This window comes from Pygocentrus nattereri, chromosome 4, assembly GCF_015220715.1.
Source record: "Pygocentrus nattereri isolate fPygNat1 chromosome 4, fPygNat1.pri, whole genome shotgun sequence".
Lineage (NCBI taxonomy): Eukaryota > Metazoa > Chordata > Actinopteri > Characiformes > Serrasalmidae > Pygocentrus > Pygocentrus nattereri.
The window spans coordinates 41,368,098-41,395,385 of record NC_051214.1 but is presented as its reverse complement, the minus strand read 5'-3'; the positions used below and the strand labels follow the sequence as shown (position 1 = coordinate 41,395,385).

At 38.9% G+C, this 27,288-nt stretch overlaps 1 protein-coding gene across 2 annotated transcripts; it reads left to right on the top strand.

The window, feature by feature from the left end:
* gopc (golgi-associated PDZ and coiled-coil motif containing) lies at positions 1-22,444 on the top strand. 2 transcript variants are annotated; one of them, XM_017692525.2, is made up of 9 exons: positions 1-497; positions 8,138-8,302; positions 9,330-9,353; positions 12,065-12,240; positions 12,369-12,534; positions 12,658-12,753; positions 13,843-14,007; positions 15,539-15,713; positions 18,835-22,444. In XM_017692525.2, the coding sequence occupies exons 1-9, from the start codon at positions 243-245 to the stop codon at positions 18,951-18,953; spliced, it is 1,341 nt and encodes a 446-aa protein (XP_017548014.1). In that variant the 5' UTR covers positions 1-242; the 3' UTR covers positions 18,954-22,444. The 2 variants fall into 2 exon arrangements, with proteins under 2 accessions (XP_017548014.1, XP_017548015.1); XM_017692526.2 differs by lacking the exon at positions 9,330-9,353.
* Positions 22,445-27,288: the final 4,844 nt, after the last annotated feature.

Below are 27,288 nucleotides of genomic sequence, written 5' to 3'. Positions count from 1 at the left end.
TCAACTCCGGCTCCTGGTGACGGACATCCTGCTCAGATGAGGAGGAAGATCACCATTATTTACTCCTCGCTACGGGACGGGCTTGACTCCGTGTGTCTCTTCGTCTGCTAAACAGAGGTCACAGAGAGCCGAAAGTGCGCGGTTACGCCGTGTGAGATTATCGGAGTCGCAGAATTAAAGGTTTTGTTTGGTTTCGTGGTGCCCGGATAGCCGCCCGGTCGTAGCCGGCCTGCAGGGCGAGGATGTCGTCGAGCGCCGCGCAGGGATCCGCGCTCGGAGCTCCGGCTTCGGGCATGTCCATGTTCCGCTGGCTGGAGGTCCTGGAGAAGGAGTTCGACAAGGCGTTCGTGGACGTGGACCTACTTCTGGGCGAAATCGACCCGGACCAGGCCGACATCACGTATGAAGGCCGCCAGAAGATGACTAGCCTCAGTTCGTGCTTTGCGCAGCTTTGCCACAAAGCGCAGACAGTCTTCCAGCTCAACCACAAACTGGAGGTAACTTAACACAGATAACCCACATTACACCGAGGATAATGATCTAGACCCCACATATACTAACCATACTTCTTCAAAAAAAACCCTGGAGGCTAAACAGTAAGACAAAGAAACACTACTGAACTTAAACGTGAGGTATGTGTTAGAACTATTTAGCATATACGTTTCAGAAGTTTTAGTTTCATAGTTTTCTGTAATAAACCAGTTTTTCGGTTCTTGTAAAAGGGTTCCCCTGCTCTTAAAAAAGGGTGACGGGTATTTAGAATGAGCAGTTCTATATAGAGTCATTTCTCCTGCTCAGATGGTTCTTTGCGTTGTGAAATTGCTCTTCAGATTAATGGAGAATGTGTTATATATGGTTCTGTTTAGAACCTTTTTTGCAAATGGTTCTGTGTGACCCCAAAAACAGTTCTGCTAGTTACAACGCCAAGCTTGTGACCTTAGAGGACCCCTTTTTGGTGCTCTGTAGAACCTTTTTCTAATAGGTTCCACGCGGATCATGTAAAACACATTCTCCATTAATGTGAAGAACCGTCCTCTTTACTAAAAGTAGGGCTCTTTGGGTTCCGTTTACCTAAACTAGCTATATTTTCAAAAGTTTGTAAACGCCTGCATGTTCAGTTTGTCATCTGAAATCAAGAGTCTTAATAGGCAGTTTGTCCCCCATTGCTGCAGTAGCAGCCTCTACTCTTCTGAGAAGGAAGGCTTTACACCAGATGTTGGAACATTGCTATGAAGACTTGATTGCATTCAGCCGCAAGAACATCAGTGAGGACAGGCACTGATGTTGGATGATTGGTGCTGAATCACTCTGACTCATCTCAGAGGTCTCAAAGGTATTGGATGGAACTCAATCACTCCAGAGAATGCAGTTCCATTGCTCCACAGCTCAATGCTGGGGGGCTTCATACCCCTCTGGCTGACATTGGCGTTGGGCATTGGGACCATAGGCTCATATACAGCAGCTCCTCATCCATTGATCAGTGATCAGCACGTTTCCTCTTTCTAGCCTCCAAGATAAAGTGAATGTCAGGCTTTACCCTCGTTTAGTATTAAGATTTTATTTAGGCCTAACACTGAAGAGCCACATATGGCCTGTAACCCAGTCCTGTAAACCTCCTGTGCTGTACAGTTCCATGTTTTTTTGCTTTACACCTTGGCTGCCTCCAAAAGATCATTCACGAGTGATATGACTCAGATGCAAAGCAAATGCTAACCTATTTTTATGCAGGAAACTGCTGTAGGTAGGTTCTAACATTTACTGAAGTCATAGTGTTGCAGTATTTAGTAGCATGCATCTTAAAATGATGCTTTAAGAGCTCCAAATTTCAGTTACGCATGATCCACCACCAATATTGACTCAGATCTCCAGAGAGGCCCTTCTTTAAACTCAGGGTTCAAGGGTAAAATTAAGCAAATCTGATAAGGGGAGTTGCCAGAATAACAGTTGTTTGCAAACGATCGGGCGCACCTTACTTTCACTTTACCGGATTACTAAATAGTAGCTTGATCAGGAACATCTGCTGTGTTATAGATTATTGTGTTATATGTATTGGTTTACCTCAGTAGTGCTCAGCACTGACGCTCTGTTTCCTTTGTAGCTGCAGTTTCTCTGATTTGTAAATTAAGACCGTTTAAATTTCTGCCTGGATTAATGCACAATAACATTTTTAAACAGTTCATTCAAGGTGATGCAAAAATCTAGAGTGCTTTATTATATAAACTAAAAGCAAAAATGTGCAAATTAGGGGAGAGCCTTCACACAGGTGACAAGGAGTGGGACTAGTTTCCATCTGACCACATCAGATGATGATAGAAACTTCAAGAGCACAAATGGGGAAAAAAAACTGCTTGTTGCGATTTTTCCAGTTCACTCATTATATGTTGGCGTTTCTGAACTGGAAAGAAATATTCAGAATGAATGGTCTGATTGTAATATTCAGTGGGTATGAATGCTTCTGCGAACTGATTTTTAGGCCTTTTGTTTTGAGCAGCCAATTCTCCATAGTGACCTACAGCAATAGGATGTTGGCATATAGCTCACTGATAGGGCTGGCGATAGTAAAATTCAGAAGTTCAGTGTCACATATGTTCTAAATATATAATGCTGTCAGATGATATAAGTTAACATTTACAAAGTTAATGACCTAATTGTTTATTATATTGTGCAATAATATGTGACTCAAGACTAAAAGAACAAACCTGACAGCTTAATTTTGCTTCCTTTTTTTGCTTACAATTACACCACTGGGAGCCTTACATAGTATTGTAAATATTAGCCAGTAATCTTTTTGTATTTTCTTCTAAGCAATTTAAAATCCATAAAACCCGTTAAAGAAATGTCCTACGTTGGAGTTAGCTGTCATGTGCTGGTCCTGTATTTGAGAGGTCAATGATATGAGAATTAAACAACTGAAAACGGATTGTTAACAGAAACCCTGTTAAATCATGGATATAAAGCTTAATAGGTCCATATACTACATTTTCCTTTCGTTTTCCACTCAAGGTCTTCTTGCATGAGTTTATATACCAAAAAAGTCTTAATTTATTTTTACATTACTATTTTTCCAACACTCTTTATCCCTTAATTACACAGGCTGTTTTGGTGGCTGTGTCTGTAAGACTGATATATGTATATGAGATGTATTTGAGCCCTGTTCTCATTGGCTGCCCTGTATTGTTGCATTTCACATGCCTGTAGAACCTGCTCAGCCAGTAGAAGGCCTCATTCAGGTTATTGTACCCCCAGTGTAAATAGTAGGCTGACACTAAGTATATAGTAGTTCGAAAGGCTTAACATTTTCTGCCTAGGGGTTCACACTACATGTTCATTAGCTGACAAGGACAGTCTTTTGCTGTTTAAAGATACACAGAGGTTTTTCGTGTGAGGGGTCCAAAATTCTTAACAACATTGGCTATGCAAAGATTTTTGCCAGTCCGATTGAACAGATTACAGAATCAGAGGTGTTTATATGCACACTCTATTCAACAACCTGATGAAAATCTTCGTTTACATGCTCACTGCAAGTAATCCGATGAAAAATGAGTAGCGCTTAGAGTGAACGTTACCATGACGGCGAACATCACATGAGGTCCAGTCAGCGTGAAATGAGTTTTCAGTTGGCACACTTGAGTTTTTAATTGCTTTAAACTGCTTAACTGATGTCACACTCAGAAAAACGTCCCTCACATGTCCTTTACATAAAGGAAGCAGCGAGAGGAAGACGTTGTGCTCTGAGCATAAACTTCGTCTCCTCTGCAGACCAGTTTCTGCTCCGTCATGTACGTCACTATGCCGCGACGTACATGCGCAGAACATACTCACACGTTCTGATTGGAGTGCAATTGGATTCAGGCGTTTACACGGCTATTAATCTTCTGTTTAACGGGTTATTTAGAGGTTTACCCACTTCATTCAGTTGGATAGAAACTATTCCGAATGGCCTCAATCAGACTAGACTATTCCGATTGCGGTGTTTATGTGGACGCATTCTATACCGATTGAGTTATTAGTTGGATTATTAGGCTGCATGTAAACGTGGCTACTGTCAGAATATTCCAGTAGCCTCTAAGAGGTAGGCTCGACAGTGTATTGTCTGTTAGTTCTTTCCTCTTTTTTGTCTTTTTACCAAGTTTTTAAATATCTAAATTATAAGACGCCCCTCAAGCAAATCTTTAAATCTATTACTGTGTGCTGTGAGCATCCTGAGGATGTCCCAGGTGATTTACTTTGGGTGTTTTATTTTTGTTCTCAATAATGCAGACCACTCTTAATCATGTCATACTAGCGGTTCACCACTGTTACCACCAAGTCCAAAACTATCATCAGCAGGTAAACACTTTTTCATCTTTTGAGAGATGGAAGCAAATCAAGCAGCTTTGAATCTGAAATAATCCACAGGTAGCAAATATTGAATAATGTGAAAATGCTGCAGTGTGGCAGCACCACATCCAGGACTTAAGCAAGCAATATAATCACACCATGTTCATTTTTTATAATGCAGCTGTGATGTGCAGTATTACTGCTGTAGGACAGCTGTACCTGTATATTCAGCTGTCTTGTTTCTCTCTCTGTCATAAAGTCAGAGCAGTTGGCCTAGCTGTGTGTCTCCTGCTTCAGCATTCTCAGGAGAGCAGCTGAAGTAATCTACTGAATGTCCACCACTTGACAAATCTCTTAAAATGTTCTTTATCTTAATGCATGCTACGTTAAGGGACTGTCATGAGTGCTCCATTTAGAAAATGTAATGGACTACAGTGTAACTAAAAATGACTTTCTCAATGAATCTGCAATGATTAGTTTGTAAAAACAGGGCCTGATCGTCACATCGTTTTAAAAAAAAAAAAAAAAAAAAAAAAAAAAATAAAAATAAATATATATATATATATATATATATATATATATATATATATATATATATATATATATATATATATATATATATATATATATAATTACACACAAGCATGTGAAAGTTTTATTGGTTTGAAATTGATGTGAAAATAAGTTAACGCATCCTCTACAGAGAACACATTTTACTTACTTTATTGAATTAAACATGTAGGGCACAGTATGACTGGACTTTTCAACTTCTCTAATTATAAAAAAAAAGGAAAAAAGTTCAGACGCAACAACGACATTATACACATTTGTTTTTCTAATTTAAAAAGTCAAAAATGGAGGTTTTTTAAAGAAAGAAACGTCTTTTTAAAGACTTCCTTTTTTGTCTTTTTTCAGTGTTCTGTAATCTTTGAAACACACAACAATTATTCTTTGTTTAGGTTTATTTTTGTACTTTGACTTGGTTTTATATATGTAATAATTCAGTAATTAAATATATAGTGACAGCCTTTGAGCTGTGGCTGCATTGTTTCTGCAGAAAAAGAAAAGGGATAACTCAAATAGAGAAGTGACTCTGAAAATGGTGCGTTATGCTGTTGGGGCATGAAAATGTTGTATTTCGTCAGAGCACTTTGGAAGAAAAGCTAGTAATATGCAAGTAATAGGAAGTACTCCACCTTTCTCAGTCTTATTATCTTATTATAGATGTCTAGTCTTCTACACGGTGGTTTCTTCACTCCAAGCCTGCTTAGTTTGTGTTGGGCCATAGTCCAGAGCCACTAGTGCCATAGTCCAGAGCCAACAAAGACAACCATCAAGGCTAATGGCCAGTCACATTATATCACTCTTGAGCAAAGAACCTGAAAAGTGCCAGCAGCCAAATAACTAGCCTGTTTTAGCTACGGTTTTACCAGTCACCAGATGAAAGATTAGTCTTTTAGGATAAGGCTCTGACGAGTTATTTCATGCAGTTGAGTCAACTTGCGTGACCAAACAGGTCTGCAGTAATACCTACCTGAGTGTAATCGAGATGTTGGGGAAGGAAGGGGTGGGCAATATGGTAAAAAAATCACAATACTTTATGATATAATGTTTTTTTGAGGATTAATTGTTTGGAACAGAAAAAAATAACCAGCAGTGCTACGTGAAAAAACAATCCATCAAAAACTGTAAACTGTCATTGTTTTATTAAAACGCCCACCTTCTCCCCATAGATTAAATTTTCCTCTATCATCTACTGGTGCACTACTGCATTCATGGCTCCTTCGATGACTTGTAACGACCCAGTGAAGCTACTCCATGTCATGAGTCTCCCACCTTCACACTTCAATGTGGGTGTTCTTAGGATCATATTTGCAACCCTTCTTTCTCCAAACATGATGGGCTGAAATTACCAAAAAGCTCTTTTTGTTTCGTCTGACCGGAGTACATCGTTTCAAGAGCTCCTGATGTAATTTTAATAAAATAAAAAAGAAACAAAGCAGGTCAGTCAAAACAAGCTATGTTAGTTGTAAGAGAAGCAGACTAATTGGTGATTCCATGATGTATCTGTAAAATATTCTGAGGTTACATTTTATAAATGTCACCACAAACTAACAGGAATGCTATGATATGATTTGACTAGTTATTTGGGCATTGTGTAGTGTAGGAACGAACACCATCATGAGTGTAAATCGTTAAGCGGTGTTGTGCTGATCAGTCATTCTTTTTGCTGTGTTATTGCTGATGGGATGGCAGATTAATGGATAAACGATCACTTGTATCAATTTTGCCAAATACAAGGATCCCTGAGGTAGCCATTACTGTGGTTTTTAAGGTTAAATAAATCAGAGGTTTTTCTGTTGGAGGGCTGCTGTTTGTGTCTCAGGTTACAGTGCCTCTGAGAGATGGACTCTGTGGGGTCTGGGAGGGTTGAGCTGTTCTTTAAGGAAAGCCATTGGTGTTGGATCCACCTTTATTAGCTACTAGTCATAAATGCCTGAGTAAGTAAGAGCTGGCTGTATACTCCACCAGAGTAAAGTGCAGGAGGAAAATACATAAACCTACTGCAATAAATGTCATCATGTATAATAGGAAAGATTTAAGCAGGGTTCTAACACGAGTGCGCTGTGAACTGATGTTAATGTTTAATCATTTCTCCTGGTGTACTGGTTGTCCCCCAAAAATCAGTATTAGGGTCTGAGCGATATGGAAATGTTGTAGTTGGTACTGATTTTAAAGAGCTAAAAATTATGATAATATTATACTGATGTAATTTTATGTTTTGGATTTTAATTTTATACTGTAATAGTTTTAGTTCAACAGTGCTTTACTGACAGACAGGTTTAAACACCCTCAGTCAAATGAAGTTAACACTTCCTCCATAGGGAACAAACATCAGTATGCCCTGTTTTATTTGCTGAAAAGTTGTTTTTTCGCAGTATGTTAAATTTAGCAAGTAGGCAGCAATAGTGCATTTAAAGGGAAGTGTGTTCTCTGTGGAGGATGTGTGAACGTTTTTCTCACTTAACTTAATGTTAACCTAGAATGCCTTTTATATACAGCTGTATGATTCAGTTCTCAGTGGTCACAATTCTTAAACAGCAGGAGTATAAAATCATATTGCAGCATTTTTATCTTGGCTAACGTTAGGATTAGGAACATTTTATATTTTTGTTATATTTTGATAGGAAGAGCCTATATTTCTATTCTATATTTTGGTCATTGAAATCACTGGGGCTTATTTCTGTTCTCCTCTGTTTCAGGATTTGAAATACAATTTGTCATGTTTGGTCCGCGAACCAAGTTTGTATGAGTTAATCATAAAAGCATTATGAAACTGATCTACAATTTAACTCATCATAATAATATGATAATAATAATAATAATAATATCTCTCATAGAATAATTATTCCTAGGTAAAACTTTTTTTTGTGTTTATAATTTATGATACTCAATAAAGTATGCATACTTTGTTTTGGACAAAGTCAAAAAGGGCTTTATGCTTTGTTTTTATTGTGAGTATTCCACTACTGTGTAAATAGCTATATATAAATAAAAAATAAAAATAACTGGCAGTGAAATCTTTTGCATATATATGTGTGTGTGTATATATATATATATATATATATATATATATATATATATATATATATATATATATATATATATATATATATAATTTTTTTTCTGATACTCACCAAAATAATAAATTCATCAGGTTGGATCGTTTTGTTAATAAATTGAGGTTAGAGATTTGCACCTGTGCTAATACAGTTCTGTGGTGTGTCTTGTGTGATTGTTTATGTGTATACTGCAGGCTCAGCTGGTGGATCTGAAGTCAGAGCTGACGGATGTGCAAGCAGAGAAGACTGTGGTGGAGAAGGAGGTTCATGAGCAGCTGCTCCAGCTCCACGCCCTCCAGCTGCAGCTCCATGCCAAAGCTGGCCAGGCTGTCGACTCCAGCTCCATCAAAGACAGGATGGTGCGCTTTAGACTCGCTCTACTATCCACTCCTCTTTTGGCTAAACCTTATTTAGTTTCATGGAGCTGAGCCTAGCCTGCTTTGTTTTTTATTTAAAGTGACAGTTCAGCCAAAAAACTTAAGGGGGGCTGGGTTGGTGATTTGGGGTAAAATGGGTAAATTTGATTTGTGGCCAAATCACCGCATTAAGAGAGAACTGTTTTAGATCAGGTGTTTTGCCGTTGGTGCGTAGAAGTTTGAAATCACTGTTCAGACATTTGAAATGAATGTTTTCAGTAATGTAAAACCAGTTTGCTTGCATGCATTAAAAGGATTAGTTTTTAAAAGGATTCTACTGTGTTAGCCCTGAACAATTTTGCAGGTTTCTTGTAATTAGTAGGATATCCGAAAGCGTGGAGATAAATATTTAAAAAGTTGAGATGCGTCCAGAATGATGAATGGAGCTTTTAAGATTCTAGCCTGATCAAATTTAAACCTGTACACTATACTCAAGAATTGCATTACAGCAAATAATCTCCAGAGTGCATCTTGTTTTAAAAGTGGAAATCAAAATTTCAAACCAGATAACTTGAGAAATGACAAAAAAATACAAATCTATAATTACAGTATATTCTTTTTGATTTTATTCCCTTATTTTTTACAGAATTTTCCAAATTATGAATAAAATGTAAAAAATACCCATTGACAAATTGTTTGTAATATTTAATACAATTCTTTTTGCATAAAAAGTAGCAAAAAATATTATAGAAATGATTATTCCCAACTTTTGAATGGTAGTGTAATTTATCCATGGCATTACAGTAAAATTAAACAAACTTTGTGTTATTATTAGATTTTACATTACTTAGAAAAGCAGCAAATGAGCTTATTGCTAACATACTGTTTGGTTACTTTGTTTTAACTCTTCTCTCCTTCTGTGTCTTTAGAGTTATCCTGAATGATTACCTATAATGCTTCTTTTACCTGCTTGACCCTTTAACACTGCATTTCTAACTTTTGACATTCTGTTTCTCTCCTTGGCCCTAAGCCTGTTCCTTCCGTGGAGGAGATGGTAAGTGCTTCGTAACTCTGCATTATGCTTTCTCTGGGGCTGTCACTGTTGATTGTTAGAAATCAAGAAATCTGCCAGTTATTTTTAAGAATTGAGCAGTGGAAGTTAAAAAAGACCAAGTGATAAAAGCAGACTTAACCAGAGCTAACAAAGTCTCCAAAATATGATACAAAAAAATGATGGAAAAAGTGATCTTGGAAAACCTTAAGACCTAGTTTGAAAATACCGTTTGGTGTATAAATGGATCATCAGGCTGTTTCTTACTGGAAAACAGCCCAGTAAGAGATTTTAAAATGTGTATGATCATCAACTAATCATTGCTGATTCATTCATAGTAAATTTTAATCAGTGATTTTTGTTTTTTTCTTCAGTAATTAAGCGTTCGCTTTTCGAGTTCGAGTAATCGTGACAGCCCTAGTGCTCTTGTGTTCTGTCTATACTGTTGTCCTTGTAAATGAATGATTTAGTGATAAATCAGGTTTATACAATTTTCCACTTACCCCAAATTTAGTCCATCAGCCAAGACATGTTTGATGTGCAAACTTTGCTTCTTTAGTTTAACACTGGGCCTGTGAGGATGATGTTGCTAACAAACATTATAAGTCAATAGTCACCCAATTGTTTTGTGTAAGTACATCCCTGAAATTTCTCTTAACCCACTTAAACAACATCCAGATCTTCATTGAGTTCATACCGACTTGAGGTAATTTAAAGCACGTTATGACTTGCTGTAAACTATAAAAATAAATGAAGTTCACTGTGTGCTTGAATGTGGCAGCAAGTCATTTTAGACAAAAGTTGTTATGCCAAGATTTGTTCCCTGCACAAAATCCAACTCCCTTTCACATCATGTGGACGTGTGGATACTAGGTGATGTTCCATTTCTGTTGTTTCTTCATTTCTATAATTCAAGATGAACAGTTATTTATAAAAATTAAGAACAGAACTCATAGTCTGTATGCTTGCCTGCCCATGGAGGCATGAGAATTCAGCACAACACCTGTGGTCTAAAATGTCTTCCCACTTCATTCAAATATAAAGTGAAGTTTTTTCATTTTTAGAGTTGACAGTAAGTCACACTGTGCTCTAAACCACATACACAATTCTATGTACACTAACACCTGGATGTGGTTTCAGAGGGTTTAGAGAAGTATTGGGGGAGTATTCATAGAAAAGATATGCTTGACTATTAACTTCTAATGTTTGTTAGCACTGTTAACTTTCTAGCTCCAGCACTAAATTTAAAGAACCAAAATTTAGACACAAAACATGTCTTGGCTGATCAGCTACATCTGGGCTGAGTGGAAGTTTGTAATAAATTTGATTAGTCACTGAACCATTACATGTCTGTTGTAGAAGTGTAGCTTTGTACTAATCCGGTTTGTGTGCTCTCCCGGTGAACAGTCATGTTTGTCTTTGTTCTATATGTTTGCAATGGGTTTATATATGCAATATCACTATTGACTACACACTGGCTTGGGTTTCAAAGAGCTGGTAGCCACCGTGACAGAATTCTCTGCCAGTTTCTTTTTAAATCCATTCAACCGCTCAGCTCATGCTGCATCGTGAAGGCCAATGCTTTGGACTAAAGCAAACCTTTGTTAGTCTGCAGTCCTTGTGTGTCTAGACTGCTGTTGTGGGCGGGGTCTAGCTAGCAGTATGGAGCGCGTGTGTGCGTGTGCGTGTTTGGTGGCCCTGGTGGAGTCTGAGGGATGCTCTTTTATTCTGGCCCCAGTGGCTTGCCTGAGTAGAGCAGCAACTAATAGTAATGAGGGGTGACTATGTGCCCCAGATGATTATACTGTGTGTGTGTGTGTGTGTGTGTGTGTGTGTGTGTGTGTGTGTGTGTGTGTGTGCGTGCGTGTGTGCGCGCATGAAGAGCTGCTTGGTCTCCTGCACACTACAGCAAGGCAGCTCCGCAGCAACAGAGCATCCTTCCACTCTTTTGAGTGAGATCTAGCTGTAACTTTGCAAATCAAGTCCCTGTCTATGCAAAGCCTCAGCTTGGGTGGTAGTTAGCAACTGGCTAGCAAGTCACTTAAGCTAGCTAGCTAGCTAAGGTATTTTTGTGTTTATATTAATGTTAGTTAGTTTGTTTAAAGTCTATTTGTGCTAATAAATTGTTTTTGAAGGCCTGCAGTTTCATACTTGCATAAGCCTGGATAATTTAAATCATATTTTCTGTGTAGAGCTAAACCATAACCCTTTTCATTTGAAGAACCAGTTTACGCTAGCTTAATGTTTACCAGAGATCAGCAATAAACCAATATCCAAACTCATTTCAGTATTGCTTTATTTGCTTAATTTAGTATTCAAAGAAGAAATGGATTATTATTAGCTTTTGGAAATTGTTCAAATTGCACAGAAAATATACTTTAGTCCCTCAAGAAGAGCACCGTGAGCATGCGTACTGCATACAGTATAGAGCGCGAAGCTCTGCAGTTGGTCAGATCTTCGTGATTCAATATTTTACTTATTTTCAAAGTCTAATTTCTGTCATGGCGCTGTTTACATTGCCATGGCCATATTACTGCCTCTGAAACGTCCACGCTTTCCTGATCAGGCAGACAGTCTAGTAGGCTGACATTCACCAAAGTTGGGGCTGGTTCCTGGGGCTTGGTCTGCTGGGTTGCAGATGGATTCTACTGACTTTTTTCTGATAGCTTGACAGCTTTTGCTTGTGTGTGTCTGTGTGTGCATCTGTACAACAGGAGAAGGAACTGGAGGCCAGTAAGAAAGAAAAAGTTAAGGAGGTGAAGCTGGAAGCTGAAGTGAGGATGCTTAAAAAAGAGAATGAGGCCCTCCGCAGGCATATCGCTGTACTACAGGCGGAAGTGTACGGAGCCAGACTGGCTGCCAAATACCTGGACAAGGAGCTTGCTGGGAGGTAACTGAAATACAGAGTTTTTTTTTTTTTTTTCAAAAATGGCCAGCAGGCATTCTTGAAACCAAAGACTAGGCTTTGTGTCCATTGGGAAGAATGCAGATAACGGAGTTGGCAACTGTGTTCTGCAGGGTTCAGCAGATTCAGCTTTTAGGCCGAGACATGAAGGGGCCAGCTCATGATAAACTGTGGAACCAGCTAGAGGCCGAGATCCATCTTCACCGCCACAAGACGGTCATCCGTGCTTGCAGAGGGCGCAATGACCCGAAGAAGCCTCTAGCATCACCAGCAGGACATGTAAGATTAACACTTATGTCGCTGACTCATGCCTAAACTTGGACTAATGAAAAGTCAGTGCAGGTGCAATCTCAGTAAGATAGTGTTAGCTATGTCACTAGCTCTCTGCTCTTCTTTCATCAGGATCCAGACTCTCTGAAGAAGACTCAAGGAGTCGGCCCCATACGCAAAGTGGTTCTGTCTAAAGAGGATCATGAGGGCCTCGGAATCTCGATCACAGTGAGTGCAGACTGATGTTTTTCAGAAGATTTCTTCCATAGTGGGTTTTCCTTCTATCCTTTTCTTAGAGAATTGTGAGACTGCACATAAGAAAACCTAAATGAAAAGAACAGAAGTATCACAGAAGAACAGCTTTTCTGTTCTACTGAGGCGGAGAAGTTGTTCTATTCTTCTAAGGATGAAATGCAAAAGAGTCAAGCCAACTTGAAATTTGCTCACAAACTTTCTCCTCCTAGTTTAATCTACAATAGCAACATCAGTGCAGTACTACATGTTAAACAGTGAAATGCCTAGATTTTTAGGAGATACAACAAAAATGCTGACTTTAGGTTTTGGTAAGCTGTGGGCCATTTGTGCTGTTTCAGCTCTCCATAAATGTCCCACTCAGTGTCTCTGAGCTGCATGTAATACTGCCGTGTACAGATGACAGGACTTTTATGACTCCTTTACACAGAGCAAATGCATATCACACCATTAGGCTACTGTTTGTTTGGTGGTATTTTGTTTACGTACATTTAATCTTGTTTTGTCATCTTCAGGATTTTTACATAACGGTAGATTATGGAAATCCAGAAAATTATTCACATTTTCTTTTTCCTGACTTTTCAGATTTTCTCTTAAAATATAAGCACTGAGTGAGAACCTACTATGTCATACAATTTATTGTAGAAGTTTCTGTAAAGCTCAAAAGGCACAAATCTGCAAAAGTTTTTACTTAAACTAATTAAATACAATTAAATAAATTTTAGTTTTGAATTTGTTACCATTCAAATGTTTTTAACAGCAAAAAACAATTTGTTGTAGATCCTTATATAAAATTATTCTAATATGATGATGTAACATGGAAAATCATGTTACAATAAATTAATAATTGTTATAATATTCATAGTTTAAGTAGTTCTTGGCGTTTGCAAAAATTGTATATATTGAATAAAAATACCATCTGGCATCAGTCTACACGATATAAGTCATTATTGAATAAAATAAAAGCAGTGATTAATGTGGCAAGTGAAAGTTTGAATGGTATTGCAAGATCTGCAGAAGCTGAAGTTTTGCATGTGTTTCTGATGTGATGTCTTTGTTGCTCAGGGAGGTAAAGAGCATGGTGTTCCCATCCTGATCTCTGAGATCCACCCTGCCCAGCCTGCAGAACGCTGTAAGGGGCTGCATGTGGGAGACGCCATCTTAGCCGTCAACAACATCAATCTGAGAGATGCCAAGCACAAGGAGGCAGTCACAATCCTCTCCCAGCAGGTTAATTCCTCTCTCAGTGCACATTTCTCAAATGAAATGACATCACTGAATGCATGGCCTTTGTTTACTGTAAAATGCTGACTTCAACCTTCAACCAATTTGAGCTCAATTAGGAGGTGCCATATTTTGAGTGATTATCATTGAGAGCCCTGATTTTAATCAATTACGAATCTGCCATGTCTGTCATTTTAATTACTCCATTAAAAGCAATTACTCCAAAGCTAATTAGGCCACCTTCTATAATTTATCAAACTCAAAGCTCCTTCAGTAATAGTCCTATTCAAATTGACCTCTCGGTAAAGTAATAACAAATCCTGGTAATAGACATCGGCACCTCCGTTTCTTTGTGACCAAGAGACAGAGCTTATTGGGCTAATTGGAAGGTGAATGAAATTAATTATCGATTTTATATAGCAAATTCTGTCCTGTTGGGTGACATTCGTTTGTCTAATGTTCTTCTGTCTGGGAGTTAGCTTTTGTTGCTTGTATGTTTTGGATCCTTGTCATTTTAATCCTAATGCTGAAGTGAACATCCTGGCTATGATGCTTCTATCCGAGTTACCTGAGATAATTTAGGGAAATCGGCTACTTTATCCCATGCAAATCAGTCAGTTGAATCCCTTACATTACTATACCTCCTCAGGTAAAACTAATCCAGCTGGAATGCAGCTTTAGTTGGACTGCGCTGACATTTTACTATGTGTCAACTGTATGTATGTCGCATGAATGTGTCATTTATAACAGCTCATGAGAACCTAGATGTTTGATTTGGGAGAGTAGTTGTTAACATTGAGGATCATATCTTTTGAAAAATATATATGTTTAGGAACATTTTTAGAATCTTTTATAGAATGAACTAAGGTTAGGAGTAAGAAATATGCCTTAAAACTTCACAGTCTTGTAGTGGTTGCATACTGTCGGTGTTTGAACAAAACCTTACATTTCCACATTAACTGCCATTTTGGAGATAGAAATTTGTAGAAAAAGCAACAATAGAGCAACATGTCTCTGTCAAATGAAATCTTTGGAAGATTATTTTAATCCTGCAATTAAAACCAAAAAAGTGAAGATTTGATTTGACCACTGATTTTGCAAACTGTTATTGGTCAGTTGTTCATTTAATGTTCATGCCAGGGCAACTGGCATCATCAAAGGGTGGAAAATATTAAAACATTAAAAAACAATTAGTTGGGTAGAATGCCTACATTTTCTTCTCCTGTAAAATTTTCTGTTCTGGAGATCTTTCATGGGTTTCTTAAAGCAGTGGCAAATAGTAGTTTACACAATAATTATTGTTATTGAACACATTCCAAATCACACCTACCTTCTGGAGGTTGGAGATGTGGAGTGTAGTCCATGAGTGGTTTTTATACTTGGAGCCCTTCAGGCTTAGTGCTGTGTCGTGCTGTGTAGGCGAGTGTTTGACAGTGAGGTTATTCAGTTTGGTTCACTAAACAATCGGGTGCCGCTGCAGTAGCACTCAGTCTCACACACACTCACTCATTCCTGAATTGTTTCTGGTCTGTTGCAGAGAGGGGAGATTGAGTTTGAGGTGGTGTACGTAGCTCCAGAGGTGGACTCTGATGATGAAAATGTGGAGTATGAGGATGACAGTGGCCATCGCTACCGTCTCTATCTGGATGAGCTGGAGGAGGGTTCAGCCTCCAGCCACGGTAACGGCACTGCCGAGTCCGCCTCACTGCAAGGCAAGTTTTCACCGAGAGATAAAATATGTCTGCTTTTTACATCCACAGGAAAAGACATCATGACAATCAGACATTAAGCTAAAATTAATAAAGAAAAATACTGGTTCTGATGGCGTTTTCACTAGCAAAATGTGAGTTCTGTGTATACAAGTATAGAGTGTGGAACTCTCATTTGTACGAAAAGGAAAGGGTAAAAAATATTAATTCTACATTTTAGTTTTCATAGCTATTAAAAATTGCTAACAGCTCCCAAAGAGCTCCCATTTTAAAAAGTGAATTATCAATAACTGTATGATTTAGCCTTGAAAAGTTGAGTAACATCAGTGCCTAACAGTAGTTTTAGTAGTTGTTCAAAATAGCATCACAAAATAGCATCACATTCTTGAATGTAGAGGTGGGCAGTGTGATGTATTTTCTCAATGTCTTATTATTTAGTTATATATTTTTTTTTATTCTGTAAAACTATATGCTTCTCTGATTCTCATTCGTGGTGGTTTGATGTGAAGGAGCTCATTTTGGAGAAGCATTGGACCTCATTCACCAGTATCTTCATAATATTTTTCTTCAATTTGTTCCTGAGAGAGGTCCTAAGAAAAAAGTCTATGTCAGATTCACAAAGTTTTGTTAAACTTCAGAATTGGTCGCACCTTTGTGCTCCTGACTGTGTGTAGATTCTGTTCTTATTTAAGAACAAAATCTAAGTAAGAAGACTTTGGTGAATGTCAGAATCTTTGTGAAAACTGCTTAAGTGTATTTTTAAGAAAAAAAAAAATCTTAAAACTGGTTGGTGAATGAAGCCAATTGATCTACAACACAAAACTTTCTACAGCCACAACCATTATATTTACTACACTATTTTGCCAAAGGTATTTACTCACCCATCCAAATAATTGAATTCTGGTATTCCAGTCACTTCCATGACCACAAGTGTATAAAACCAAGCACCTAGGCATGCAGACTGCTTCTATAAACATTTGTGAAAGAATGGGTCGCTTTCAGGAGTACAGTCAATTCCAACATGGTACCGTGATAGGATGCCACCTGTGCAACAAGTCTAGTTGTGAAATTTCCTTGCTACTAAATTAAGTGACTCTTTGAAAATTTCAGCTCCGCATTTAACCCATCCATGAAGTGAAACGCCACATGCTACGGGGCAGTAAGCACGCTTGTCCGGAGGGGTGGGCAGCCCTATCCGCGCCCGGGCAGCAGTTGGGGGTTAGGTGCCTTGCTCAAGAACACCATCTGGTCACAGGGCCAGTTCCCCAACCTCCAGCTCATGACTACCCCAAACATTCCACAGTCAGCTGTCAGTGGTATTGGAATTGGAAATGATTGGGAATGACAGCAACTCAGCCACAAAGTGGTAGGCCACGTAAAATGACAGACCATGGTCAGTGGATGCTGAGGAGCATAGTGTGCAGAGGTCACCAACTTTCTGCAGAGTCAATCGCTACAGACCTCCAAACTTCATGTGGCCTTCAGATTACGCTAAGAACAGTGTGTAGAGAGCTTCATGGAATGGGTTTCCATGGCCGAGCAGTTGCATCCACGCCCTACATTACCAAGCGCAATGCAAAGCATTGAGTGCAGTGGTGTAAAGCACCGCCACTGGACTCTAGAGCAGTGGAGACGTGTTCTCTGGAGCGACGAATCACACTTCTCCATCTGGCAATCCGATGTACAAGTCTGGGTTTGGCGGTTGCCAGGAGAACGGTACTTGTCTCACTGCATTATGCCAAGTATAATGTTTGGTGGAGGGGGGATTATGGTGTGGGGTTGTTTTTCAGGAGTTGGGTTCGGCCCCTAAGTTCCAGTGAAAGGAACTCTTAATGCTTCAGGAGAACAAGAGATTTTGGACAATTTCACGCTCTGAACTTTGTGGGAACAGATTGGAGACGGTCCCTTCCTGTTCCAGCGTAACTGCACACCAGTGCACAAAGCAAGGTCCATAAAGACATTGGTGAGCGAGTTTGGTGTGGAAGAACTTGACTGGCCTGCACAGAGTCCTGACCTCAACCGCATAGAACACTTTTGGGATGAATTAGAGCGGAGACTGAGAGCCAGGCCTTCTCATCCAACATCAGTGTCTGACCTCACAAATGCGCTTCTGGATGAAATGGTCAAAAATTCCCATAAATACACTCCTTTCCTATGGAAAGCCTTCCCAGAAGAGTTGAAGCTGTTATAGCTGCAAAGGGTGGGCCAACATCATATTAAACTCTATGGATTAAGAATGGGATCTCACTCAAGTTCATATGCTTGTGAAGGCAGATGAGCAAATACTTTTGGCAATATAGTGTATCTAAAACAACCAGGGAACCTGCACCCAAGTTTTATATATAATGTTGAAAATGGCATTCATGCATTATTCATATTAGACCAAAATCATATCTCAGAACTATCTTAAAAGATTGTCTCAGGCATCAAGTAGCTTTTAGAGGCATTAAACTCTTCTAGTATCTTGCATCATATCATCACAACTATGAACAGCTCGGCCTCTAGCATTTCACTTTAATTGACTTTGAATCTTAACGATTCAATTATGCAGACATTTTGAAAAGTCAGTGGAATTCCCCTTGAAGAACACAATAACCAAAGGCGTGGTTCATTTAAAAAAAACGTGTAGTCCTTTTTCATTGGATTTAGGGGAGATCAGTATGTAAAATATTGAGTAAACATGTACCCAGTATTGTTTTTTCTTTATTTTTAAATGTGGCACTATTAGTGCATTGTGTCTATTTTTATAAAAATGTCATGTCATATAATGTTTGATGCATCAAGGTCACCTGCTGGAATGTGGTTTTATTATCTAACATTTGAAACCAGTTTCCACTGATGCTGATAAATCTTTTAAACCTTAATATCTTCAGGTTTATTGGGAAAGTTACTCTTTCTCAGTTCAGTGCACTTTTGGAAAATCATATGTTTACCTTTTAGACTGTACTATGCAACACTTGTACAGGAATAATGTCTTCATCATTAAGTCTCCTGAACTTCTACCAAATTTTCTTAGACATCAGAAGTGAATTGCTCTGAAAACATGTAGGGTAAAAGGCCCTTAATTGTTTTTCTGTATTGTAAATGAAACCTTTTGGTTTCCTGACTGTCTCTTCCTGTGCAGTTGTGGAGAAGCACCTGATGGCTGATGGAGGTGAGAACGGAGACACTGGCATCTCCAGTGAGAGTCCTTCAGAGGAGACGCCCTCAAAAACGGCCGAGTCTCCAGAGAGCTCCTCCTAAAGAGATTACAGTGAGCTGAGGGAGAGGAAGAGAGAAAGACTCTGCCCATGTATGATATGTAACATACAAGATGTGTTTTGTACTATATGGAGAAGAGACCGTTTCAGAGTCCACTGGATATTGCATGGAGACACAAAGAGGAAATGGAGGACAGTTTCTCACATGGTGGTCATAGAGAGGCACAAGGAGCAGTTGCAGAATCGTCACCATCTGTTGTAGTTACAATGTAAAACAAATGCAAAGAAGCAGAGAATTATCTGCGTTTATGATCTGCTGTTTCAAAGCATGAATCTGCTCCAATTCCAATATGGTGCAAGAGATGTAGGGCTGCACAGTATGGACAAAATACCATATTGTGATATACTAAAAACACATTGGTGAATCTTTAATGTAACATAGTCAACAACTCACCTGCAATATTTCATCCAAAGCATTTGTTGGATGTTGTGTCTTTTCTTGATTGATCAAAATCCAGCACATTTATGGTTGGTCAGAATGCTCACAGCATACAACAAACTTTTGACAAATATATTGTGCAGCCCTAAAAAGATGGGAAGTGTTTTTCGTGCTTTGCACAGTAACCAATGGGTGCAGTTGCTGAACAGGTAAGCTGTACTGCTGTGGTGATCTAGAATCCCTTTATTCCTAATCAAATACATTTAAACTAGCAAAAAGTTGATGTCCACCTACAACGTATAACGATTATCAAACATAAGCCTCTTTTGAACCTGTCTTTTTAACCTAGTCTGTCCTGCTAAGCTGTCTGCTGTCCAAAGTCAATGAAACTCTGATGACATTACCTCTCTTTATGGTTTGGTGGAATGTTGTGACTCTATGTAAAACGCACCACTATAAAGTACATTGGAGACATCACTAGGCCTGTCACAATAAATTTGAGCTGACATTTATTTCCCTTTTTTGTTCTGTTACAAGCCGCAAGTGATCGGATTGGCTCCCAGCCGTCTTTGCCATTCTCTGAGGGTGTTAATGCGCATCAAATAAACAAACGTTACTCAGCACCAGCCTCCAAAGGTGTTATAGCACCAGTCAAAGATTTTCATGATGAGTCTCAGTAACTGCTTTCTTTTATTTACATGTATTTGCCTCAAGCCCTGCAGATGAAAACACACCCAATTGACATTGTTTACTGCAACGTAAACATGATTTGTGGAACATAATTGCGATCTACTCAGATAATTCTGATGGGGAAAGGATGTAATAATTGTGACAGGCCTAATATGACCTGTCTCAATAAATGCATCTTCTGCTTTCTTTTATTTACATGGGTTTGAATGAAAACGGTAATGATTGTGATGACGGCATATGATTGTGAAAGCTAACAGCTGTGGAGAATAATTGTGTTCCCCACTAATATGAAATATTTGACAGGCCTAGATATCACATCACTCTCAGTGTTTCATCCTGTTGCTGTAAAACTTTTCATAGTATCTGCAGCACAATTCGGTGGATTTAGTGGGGTTTCTTTGGTTTAAAGGACATGTTCTAAAGCAATGTATAAAGGTACTTATTAGCACAGAATCTGTTGAGTATTTAATATGAGAATGCACGAGAGATTGTGTGAGGACAGTTTTATGCAGAGTATGTTAAGAATGCTTCCACAGTGCAACACTGATGATGGCTAGGTGGTTATTATAGTTATAGGATGTTTAAAAGGCTAGAAGTAATATAAAAAGAGTTTAGTCCGTTAGTTTGTCTATTTTTCTGGATATCAGTGTCCGTGATCCTGAGAGTGAACTGGGAGACCGAGATGTTTCTGGACAAACCAGGATTTCTGTGTAAGCTCGATAACTTAAAAGGATATTCCAGTGTCTTTCTAATGTCTGTCTGCTGCATCTATAGGAAATGTTTGATCGCTATGGACAATAACTTATAACAGATGGATAATACGGACAATAACAGAATTTACAGAACAGAAAAAACATACTTGAAACCTACTCATAATAGAAAGCAGTGGGCAGATGCTTCAAATGTTGTAAGTGTATATTAGGTTGACTGTTTTTCAACTGGGATGCACATCTACATTATTATCCACAGTAATGGACAGTTATACAGATGCAGTAGATAGAGATCAGTATGGAAAGTCAACAGAGTATCCTAGGCATGCAGTGATATGGGAACTGTGGGCAAAAGCAGATATCCAGTATTTCTGTATCTAGCTGTCAATGCTGATGCAGATATGTACATTTCTAAAATGTATAAATTGAGCCTAAATTTACTTGAATTAGCACATCACAGAAATATTTCTGTGGAGTTAAATCAAGTAAAATGAATAAAATGCAGATATTCTAGCATTAAAATCCCACCAGCATCTATCAAATGCTGGCAAATATTTTAAGTATCTGTATCAGTATCTGCTGATGCTGACATGATTTCAATATCGCTGATCATCCCTTAAGCTGTCAAATTGAGCAGTGTCTAATGGAAACATTCCTGACCTGTTGACCAGGCTTGATTTTAGGCTTAATTTATCTGCCTTGTGAAATACCGTCCAACACGGTGACCATCTCTTCCTTTTCTGCATGTCCTGCTCTGGTGTGTCGCCTGAAAAAGTGCAATATGTGTGTTTTAGGTCTTGGGAGAGGAGGTTCCTTGTTGCTCTCTGCTCCACATATCGTTTTCGAGCCATGCTCTGTGACCACGCTCTCACTAAACCTTTATTTTGATGCACAAAACCATACAGTGATGTCTACAAGAATTCATTTCCAGATGACCATAAACCTAAGAGAACATCTATTTCTTTGTCAGATGCAACCTAAACGACTACCCACTGACAGCTGCATATTTATGTACAGTTTATATATAAGGAATTTTAGCCAAATAGCAATAAAGAGAAACTCCTGTACCAGTATTTCACCTATTTGCTGCTCTAAGACCTGCAGAAATGTCACTTCACCTGTGCACGTAGCCAGTGTGTGTGTCCTTTGCACTGTGGTTCTAAAAATGGTCCTCATGGACCCCCAGACAGTCCACATGTTCCTGTTTCTCTTTTGGTCGGGTCCTCTGTTCATTAGGCACTGAGGATCGGTTTGAGAATCACTGCTCTAGTGAACGTAACCTAGTTCCTGTAGGTTGACGCTGTATTTCTGAACTCCATTCTCTAAAGCTCCTTGAAAAGATGGCCGTTTCTTGTCGGGGTGTGAGTCTGTGTAGGGCGAGTTGGCTCAGTGGAGAGGATTTTCAGTTACTGATGGTTGGGTACTGTGTGGTGTAGGTAGGGGGGAGCAAACTGCATGCTGTAGGAAACACCAACAGGCAGAAAGTAGCCTAGAGGAATAAATGCTCTTGTAGTTCTTGCCATTTTTACCTTATCAGTTTTTATATGGTTTGTGTGATTGTTAATCTTTCCTCTTATTTCCCCCTCTAGTGTCAAGCGATCTGTATTTCTGCAATCTAAAGAGATTTGGTATAAATGTCTTATATCTGTAGTTACTGTATAACAATATTTGAATAAACTTAAATTTATTTGCCCATTTGGATTCCCATTTTATTTGCTCATCTCTGATGATATTCAGCAGAAGTTTAAATGATTGTGGATACACTCTGTGCAAACTGACAATATAGTATCTGCATATAAAGGTGGCGATGGAACCATTTTAAAATGTCCTTAAAGAAACAAACAGGTTTCTCGTCATGAAGAACCATTTAACCATACATGGAGCCATTATTGGTTCTTTGTGTTCACACTAAGTATTACTAAAGAACCCTGAGGACCCATTTTAAAGGTGAAGCTTGATTAAAACATGAAACATGAATGATGAGGCCTACTGTGAAATTGTTAATTATGTTGTTCCAGCACTAGAGGGCGACGTGTAAACATCAATTGTGGTTCTTACACTCTGTTTTAAAAGACCCATATAGTGGAAAAACAAAATTTTGAGTTTGATGAAGCATGTAAACACTGTCTCAAAATATATTTACGTTAAATGAGCAAAAAGAGCTCTTTTTAGAAGTCATTGTTTTTATGATGTCACAAAAACCAATAGATTTCCTCCCGCAGCTGTTTAGCATCACCCATTCACACCTGAGTTTCAGACCGGCCAATCAGACTGAAGTCATTTGAATATGCTAATCTTAAAGGTACAATAACAAAAGCCTAAAAAGAGGTTGGAAATGAAAAAGTACAATGAATTATAATTATAAGGGTTTTTGGTACATAAACCCACACAAATATAATAAGTGGACCTCAGGAAAAATGACAAATACAGTATAACAAAAATGTAGGATCTGGTAATAAACCACATGCGACACAATCAAAATAGTCACTAAATAGTAGTGAATAATCTAGTTTAATTATGAGTTTAGGCCACCTGTGTCCACTCCTCACAGGTCAAAACGCTGCAGACTTCAGAGCAATGCTTCATTAAGCACATCTGATTCAGCTCATCAGCTAATTAGCAAACGTCAATCTCTGCAGCACTTTGGCCCAGAAGGTCCCCAGTTTGATATGCCTGGTTAAGGCATTATCAGACAATATATTCTACATTATATTACACTCTTAAAAGTGGGGGTAAACAATGCAAAATGTGAGCAAGATGAAAAATGCTGCATTTATATATGTATATATAACCATAAGCACTCCAAAAACAATGCATCTTTCAGATGATGGAAAAAACACTGTCCAAGCTTCTTCAAAGAATCTTTTGAAAAAGGGTTCTGCTCTTGTTAGAAGTCTTAAGTAAGCAGGTTTTCTGTTCTCTGTGCTGCAGATGAGGCAGATGGGGATTAGACTGAAAAACCCAGTGTTCCTGTAACACATGCATAGTTAGAGACTTATTGTGATACATTCACACACGCACACACGGCGAGCAGAAGACCCCTGCTGTTTATGGTGAGCATGAGCAGACTTGTATGGAATTTCAGGCTGAGTAGGGAGGCCCAGGAGAAGCTCCTGTGTGCTTTTTCATGTTGCTTTGATGCAGGAGCTGTGTTCACATGGCAGTGAGAGCTCGCAGATGGGGGGTAGAACGAGTGGGGAAGCTGTGTGAAAACTGTAGTCCACACCCAGGCGTGAAGCACCCAGACGAAGCCCACGCAGACACTCATCCGCACCACAAAGTCAGCCTTAGAAATGAGGTTAGAACTGTTCACCTGAGCCAGCTGCCTGCCGTACTCTCTGATGTGTACTCCTGGGCTGAATGTTCCTTAGTAAAGTGCATATTAATCTAGTCAGGAACCCTCAGGTTCTTCTAGGCCTTCAGACGCCTCGTCTGTAATTCAGTAGTGATGACTGAATACTGAATAAATGTATTCAGTAATGGATTCCATCATAAAATGCCATTAATAATGTATTCAGAATGCATTTAGAATATATATTGATAAGGCACCTGGGAAAACCTGCTGTTGTAACTTTTATTTCATTCTCATCGTTCCTTGCTGTTATTTGTTGGAAATTTTCTTTGTGTCATTGGCCTGTTAATGTGTTTATTGAAAAAATCTACCATTTGAATTAAGTTAAAAAAAATTCTCATTTTTTTTGCACTCATCGCTTGCTTCACTGCTGCCACAATCTCCCTAGCAGGTGTCCAGTACAACATTGATGTTAAGCTTATAACCCGTGAACATGTCAGCTACTGAAAAGACTGCACAGTTCCACTATCTCTCAATGGAGTATAATAAAGAAGAGATTAATAACTGATTAATAAGACTGATTAGTGATTTATAAGGCTTTAGCAGAGCTCAGTAACATTGAGATTAATAACTGATCATCATCTTGATTTATCAGTCCACTCAGGCTTTAGCAGAGCTCAGTGACACTGAGAATAATAACTGATCACATTGATTTATCAGTCTACTCAGGCTTCAGCAGAGCTCAGTAACACAGAATAATAACTGATCAGCACATTGATTTATCAGTCTACTCAGGCTTTGGCAGAACTCAGTAATACTGAGATTAATAACTGATAAGCAAATTGGTTTATCAGTGTACTCAGGATTTAGCAGAGCTCAGTAACACTGAGATTAATAACTGATCATAGTGATTTAAACTGAGAAAAAACACTCAGCTAGCTCAAAGACCCTCCCTGATATCATGTGTCAGTCAGAAATACGCCAAGAAATGAAAGAAAACTGCATGTTTTCTATTCATATCTCCTTTATAAAATATGGCATTGTCTACTGAAAACTTTATTATAAGACCATAGCTCTGTCTCAGGCAACAGAATTTATAGCTTAGCCTGCTAACTTTAAGCTTAGATCAATCTAACCTTAGATTTTCTGAGGGTATATCACTTTTTACTGGAATACATAGCAACAGCAATTTATACTGCAGGCCTAACCTGCTGCAGGATATTAGATCATAAACATTTTTTGGACTAATCAAGGCTCAGTTATTTGGACCAATCAGGGACCTCTTCCGTTGGCTTTATCTTTGTCTGAAGAATCACATGATGAAAATCGCTTTTTAACAGACGAAGCAGATCATGCTATATAGATATTAAGGACATAAATCAAATACTATTGTATTACTTTTACAAATGCTTTACTTTTCCTTCTTTTGAAAAAGCAGGACTCCAAGTTTAATATGCCTTTAAATCTATGACAGTCCAACCTGAGTGTAGGTCTTAGCTCTGTGTAAGACATGATATTGGAGGCCTAACAGCAGGCTGGAACAGTAGGGACACTGGACATCAGCTGCTGTTCACGACTGACACTCCACTGTCACATTCCAGTAAGAACACACGGGGGGGTGGGTGTTTGGGCCCATCTTACTTCCACTAAAACCAAGATGAAGTTTCCCTCTCTGTTGGTCCAAGTTAGACCCAGACTGAAAAACATTAAGCATGAAAAATACTGGATATCAATATCAGGCCACAATTTCCTCATTATAAAATCAAACAAGCTCATAAATCCTGGCACAAGACTGACTCTTAGATAGCGTCTATCCTGTGTGTGCAGGATGTAGATCAGCAGTTCCCGTTTACTGCAGTGTGTGTGGAATGCAGGAGCTTCCAGTGCGCCCCTCTAGCTCCCACAGTCAGCGGCTGCTGCCGAGATTGCTGAGATGAGCACACAGTTTCACACTGCCAAGAGACCTTGACACAGCCAGGTCAACTGCTGGGGCCACACAAAGTGCTCAGCTTACCAGCAGCCAGCTGAAGGCCAACGGTGGGAGCTTCAGAGCTGAACACTTCACACAGTGGCCTCGAGAGAAGAATCCACTCAGCAATGCAGGACATGCAGCCACTGTTGCTCTCACTAGACATTGGTGATAATTAGTTCACCCTATTGTCATGTTCACGCTGCATTCACTTTAGTTTCATGTTCAGTTCATGTGAACCCTGCATTTACACAAGATAAATGTGGAATTACTGCAATGACTACATTCTGATATGGCTACATCTTTACTTTACTAGTCTATTTTTTAACCTGTTACATCTCACACTGAATCTCAGCGTGTGACTGTGGACGTAACATGATGGCTCCACTTTGCAACAATCTGGTCAGTTGCTGCTGAGTTCATTTGCATGAAGATTATGCAAAGGTAAGCAGAGTGAGCAGAGTGTGCATCAGTGCTTTGATGGGTAAGTTGTAAGTGTACCATGCCATCTTTTCACATTCTAGCATCACATTGTCTCATCATATAAATTATCCCAAAAATTGAATTAAAAAAGGCTTAGCATTTTTCACGGTCATGATGTACGTCATACTGCTTAAAATATCAGTAACCGCAACTTAAAAGAATTAAGCGCGTCATAATCACTTCAAAACATGAAATGAAAGCACGTCCAGTCCAGTGAAGACCCGAGACCTGTCTTTAATTCAGCAGCTGCGCCCACCTTGTAGGCGCTTTAAATAATGGAACACAATTTTTTCCTCTTCACAATATACATTTCAAAACTGTACATGTATATGTACACAAATTCAAAAGACAGTCAGTACCACTGAACATGGCTCAGCTTTTAAATTGTATCAATAAAAGTCTTTTTTGAACAGAGCATATTCAAAGTAGCACTGCGGTAGAAGCATTTGCTCCAAAACAGGATGCTGAGAAAGGATCAGTCTCAATCAGGTCAGTTCAACAATTCAAATACAAATAGAAAAAAAAAAAGAACTGCAGCTAAATGACAGATTTGAACGCAGCAATCAGGAGTTTTGGACCTATCTGAGATCAACAGCAGTCACTGATTAGGACGCCCAGACTCCAAAGGCCACAACTAGGAACAGCCATATTTCACTGATCTGAAAGCAACTGATCTATTTCTCACTGGCATCATCTGTACCAGACAGACAATGCCCATCACACCTTGGAATCTCCACACCAAAGTAATTTCAAAAGATGCTGCGGTTTGCACATCATTAGCATGCTCAGATAGAG

Excerpts from the sequence above, each read along its gene's own strand:
- gopc (XM_017692525.2), top strand. The coding sequence starts at position 243 with ATGTCGTCGAGCGCCGCGCAGGGATCCGCGCTCGGAGCTCCGGCTTCG. Across the intron at positions 498-8,137 it reads AGCTCAACCACAAACTGGAG|GCTCAGCTGGTGGATCTGAA; the intron begins GTAACTTAACAC and ends TGTATACTGCAG. Across the intron at positions 12,535-12,657 it reads TAGCATCACCAGCAGGACAT|GATCCAGACTCTCTGAAGAA; the intron begins GTAAGATTAACA and ends TTCTTTCATCAG.